The sequence below is a fragment of the Agrilus planipennis genome, unplaced genomic scaffold (genome assembly GCF_000699045.2).
Source record: "Agrilus planipennis isolate EAB-ADULT unplaced genomic scaffold, Apla_2.0 scaffold19, whole genome shotgun sequence".
In the NCBI taxonomy this organism is placed as follows: Eukaryota; Metazoa; Arthropoda; class Insecta; order Coleoptera; family Buprestidae; genus Agrilus; species Agrilus planipennis.
In genome coordinates this window covers 1759576-1764481 of record NW_020438954.1, presented here as the reverse complement: position 1 = coordinate 1764481, position 4906 = coordinate 1759576, and the positions used below count along the sequence as shown (strand labels likewise).

General features: G+C 32.3%; 1 protein-coding gene across 1 annotated transcript in view; it reads left to right on the top strand.

Moving 5' to 3' along the window:
• LOC112904584 overlaps positions 1–4906 on the top strand; it is an 18205-nt gene extending 13299 nt beyond the window's left edge. Inside the window, exons 2-4 of the mRNA XM_025974912.1 lie at positions 2760–2985; positions 3986–4174; positions 4726–4906. Of these exons, the coding sequence (XP_025830697.1) occupies positions 2760–2985; positions 3986–4174; positions 4726–4891 (581 nt within the window). The 3' untranslated portion in view covers positions 4892–4906. The remainder of the gene's footprint in view (positions 1–2759; positions 2986–3985; positions 4175–4725) is intronic.

The window sequence follows — 4906 nt, the reverse complement described above, 5'->3', positions numbered from 1 at the left end:
TGTACAAATCGTATTTTAGTTAGCTGGAATTTACAAAACGTTGTTTAAAATAAACTAATTAATTTCAATGTCACAGGTTTTTGCTAGACCTTTGTATGATTCTATTCAAATTTGGCACGTGAACTGAATTTATTTCATAACATTGTAATGAATATTTCTGGTAGGTACATTTATTTATTTGTGAGATCTATATATAAAAGCAATTTATCAAACACAGGAACACACTATACATTACTCCTTAATGTTCTTATTCAGTTCATTATTTGCTTTCTTTCCTTCGACGTTGGTCATGGAATATTCTTCAATATTTCCGGAAACTTCTTGTAAACTACTTTTATTTGCTGTATGATTTAGGACCCACGGCTACAATATAAAATATAATCTATACAGCAGAATTACTTCTTTGATCTATCTTAAAATTCCGGCGCTTTTTGCAGGCAGTCATAAATCAACCTGTTTAGCGGATGAAGCGTTGGAGGGCGCGGCTGAGAAGTGAGGCGGCTGTCGGCTTCGTGGTACCTACATCAAAGATGTCGCTGGTATAGATTGCCTACGGCATCTAATCATAGGCATTAGTGAAAAGACTGTTTGCATTTAATTCATTTAATATCCAGTAACTAGTAGTACCTACATTGGCATCTACGGATTTATGGTGTGCTGATGAGAACTATCAAGTTGGTCTTATTCCATTTCTTAAAAACAAACTGTCTTCCTTCTTACCATCAGGACTTACGAATCAAAGCAGTTTAAAACCGAAAATATCTTGCTTTCAACTTACAGCTCCAATATTTTGTTATCCTTGCTTATTTTTTTTCCCACATATTGAGAGTCTAGAAAAAACTCATAAAATCTCATATCAAATGATGAATATCACGTGAAAGGTGTTATATAACTCATGATCACGTCAAGCTAGGTGAAGAATACAAAACGCATTTCCTTGAATTTAAGAACGCCGCGGTGTTTCGTTAAATATTTTAGCCGCGTCTCCATTCAACATAATTGTATGGCTTTTATATGTTCTGGTCGCATGTGCCATGCAATAACATTTAAAACAGTAGTTCAGGGTCATGGCTAACCTGGGAAATGAGAACATCAATAAAGGGAAAGTAAAAGTATTGCAATAGGGTCTTGAATTAATGAAATTCAGCTGTGGCATCGGCATAGATGTTCCTTCCAATAATTGATTTTTATAGATATCTCATTGTAGTTTTAAAAAGTTTGATATTAGCTGCGCAAATAGAATTTCTGAGTTGAAGTTTATTTAATGTAACAATAAATAGGTGTGATACATGATCGATTATACGAATAATAGGCGAATAGAGGCAATTTCTATTTTTTCTATGAGTAAGATAAAAAATGTAAAAATTTAAATGATGATAGGTACTTGGGCGATGGTTTTTTGCGTTACTGACCAATTTTCAATCGATATTAAGTGATTCCTCCGGGAAGAGGAAGTCCGTATATAATTACTAGTGACCCGCCCCAGCTTAGCACGGGATACAGAATGTCTTTATATACCGCCGCGATCGCTATGTCCCTGCATTTTAAATCTGTAATATCTTCGAAAATATTCATTTTAATTACATGCTGTAAAGGGCCATATTGATCTATATTAAATGCACAATGTATTTAAGGTACTTAATTGGATAAGAATTAATGCTGTATTGCCTACAATCGCTTCGTAAATAAGTCATTATTTCTCATAAAAAGTAAAGGATAAAAATGGTTATTGTGGGTTATCCCTAAGAGATAGACATATACCATCCCGGACTTTTTTGTAGACCCTTTTAAGATGTACAATATTGTAGTACATTATTTTGATCTATCTCGTAGGGTTCAGCCAGCGTTTGCAATGTAAGCGCAAAAAATGTGTTTATTTACGACATCACATTAGAAACCTCTAAAATTATCAGTGTTTCCCTACTATATAATGCATGTATTATACATATAAACTTTCCTCTTGAATCACTCTATCTTTAAAAAAAAAACGCATTAAAATCCGTTGTGTAGTTTTAAAGATTTAAGCATACATAGGGACAGACAGCGGGTAAGCGACTTTGTTTTATACTATGTAGTGATTTACCATACACCTGCTTCGAAAGTACGATTTTCCTTATTTTAAGTACGAGGAGGTATTGCAACACAACCTTCCAGGCAAGAAATCACATTTCTTGTTTTTGAAAAAAATGTTTTATTTCCTCCTCGTGGAAATCGCTACACAAGCCGAAGGCGAGTATGGAAACTATGCAGAGGATAGACAAAATCCTCTCCTAATCAGGATAATTAAGACATTACATTCATAAAACTCTTCTTTTGCTGATTTCTGATTACAGTAATGACATAGGTACAACTTGAAATTTTCGCAGTTTTCGCATAAATAAATAAAAGAAATAAGGTAATTAACAGTGCCTCTTGTTCAAGGACAATATCTATCAGCTATAATTTTCTTGGGTTAACATATTTTTTTTCATCAGGTCTTAATATAAATCTACTCGGATAATTGTTTTATTATGCGATGTTGAAGATCAAATTAGAGCAATTATTGTTTATAATTATGTTTGATTATCTACTAGGTACCTACTAAATATAAATATTCATATGGAGAATGGTTTTACGTTTTTTCAAAACTGACAATCAGTAATATTATAATGGCATTTTCATGTAACAATTATTAAATATCACTTAATTACACGTATTTTATTTCTACAGGAACTGTGTAATTTACTACTTTTTATCAAATTGTTTTAATTTTTTTGTAGACGTTGTCACTGGGGTAACTGGAGTTGTGAATGGAGGCGTCAGTATTGTGACAAATACAATTCTAAGGATAATCAATGGGGCCGGGACTGCAACTGAAAAAATTATCAATCTCCTTGAGGAATTTAGAAAACGGATGGTCATGGGAATACCCGAACTGGGTATTCCTATTCTTGAACCTTTGACCATTGAGTTTATCGATTTAAATATTACTCATGAAGTCGGCAGGTAATTAAAATGTACTGTAGGTGTAAATTATTAAACAACGTCTTTAAATACTATCGAGAGGATAAGGAATTGCTAACTGAAATTCTATCAATCAAGAGTTATCGGCCCTTTGAAATAAATTTTTGCCGAAAATAGGTTCGTTTGCTTTTAAGAAATAAATAAATAATAGAGGAAATGTGAGGGTGAAAACTTGATTCATATGGGGCCGTTTATTGCTTGAGATCATAGGTCGCTGTTGCTAGCTGACTTTCGAAAATGCAACAAAATTCCCTAACATGAGCAGTTTGCATTTTTAAAGAAGCGGAAAATCATAAGATCCACTCTTTATCTTTTAAATTTTGCTAAAATTTATGTCTGGAAGCACTTAACGACGACATTAGAATGAGAATAACGACACCATTAGGCGTCTTTCTAGTTCCTTTGATGAAAATCTCATCATGCTCACTTCATTAACGTGAAATCTTTGAAATACATTTTTGCCGTAAATTGTTGAGGTTTACTCCTTGAAATGACTTTTAAGAAACAAACTCATTTTCTGATCGTGTTTTAATGAAGAAAATGAGGAAACGTGACGGCAAAAAATGATTTCATATGAAATCGTTTGTTTCCACAGGCCATTATTGTTTCTTGACATTTGAAAATGTAAGAAACTATGGGTGGTAATGCAGTAGTCAGGCATCTTCGAAAACTTGATGCTTAGTTAGCCTTTTGTGGCATAAATCTTTACAAATTTTGCTTTTGAGGCAGTTATGTATAAGACATGGTTTGTACATTTAAGACATATGTGTAGAAGTTCTTTGATCTGTCAGACGTGGATGTAACACCTATGGTATTATTATTCAATTAATTTTGAGGAAGTTTTTTATCATTAAGACGAAACGTAAGTGTCCTGAAAACACATTTTCCACACCAATGAAGTTACGCTGTTTTGTTATTATTTAAAAAAAAAAAACGTACGAATTCATTTATTTGATTTTGTTTTAATTTCGATTACGTTTAGATTTGTGGGCTATGCAAGGGACATCGAAGTCCGTCACTTATCCCGTTTTAAATTAGACCATATCAGTTTAAATCTACAAAACAGACTTTCTTTTAACATTACATTCCCTTATCTAAAAGTCATAGGCTTTTATGAGATAAATGGTAATGTTGGAGATATGTTCAGAATATTTGGAAAAGGACCTTTTTGGTAAGTAATTTTGAATTATTAATTATTGCTAAATTTCAATTAAGTGGGGTATTAAAAGGGGCATTTAGGACGATACCTGTTCAATTATGGGTCCCCTTACCTTGGCCCAAACAAATAATATAATCTTTCACTTCCTTCTCTTTTCATTGTGTCCGTCTCATCTATCTTTCCTTAACCATTCCCACCTTTCCTAAAAGTAGACAGAAGATAGATCTTATTCTCTGGATTTACATTTGAAGGGTCAATTTATTCACCACCAGCAATAGGAGAATTGAAACCCATAAGTGTTTTTAGTTTCAAGTTTTCTAAATAAAATGATCTTAGTATCGAGGTAAATGTTAAGCTACTTATTGACTCAGCATTGGTTATTGTGAAGTACCTAATTATATGTACCTATATGGGCAAAATTTTAGCATTGAGTTTGATTTAAAGTAATTTTAATTAATTTTAGCATGTTGACTTCTAAACAATTTTTGAATTTATTTTTTACTTTTTAAGACATTTTTATTAAATTTGCTTTTTATAATTTTTTATTTTAAGATACGTTTCAGGTTGAAATTGCAAGGATTGTCAATAAGTGCTGTAGCACAGTTGAGATTTAATATGAAACACAATCCTTCATATTATCTTGAATGGTTGAAAATCAAAGTTAAACTGCAGAAAATACAGGTAAAATTTCATTTTCTTCTCGTTCTTGTTTTGTTTTTGAATAAGTAAGTTGTATTATTACTC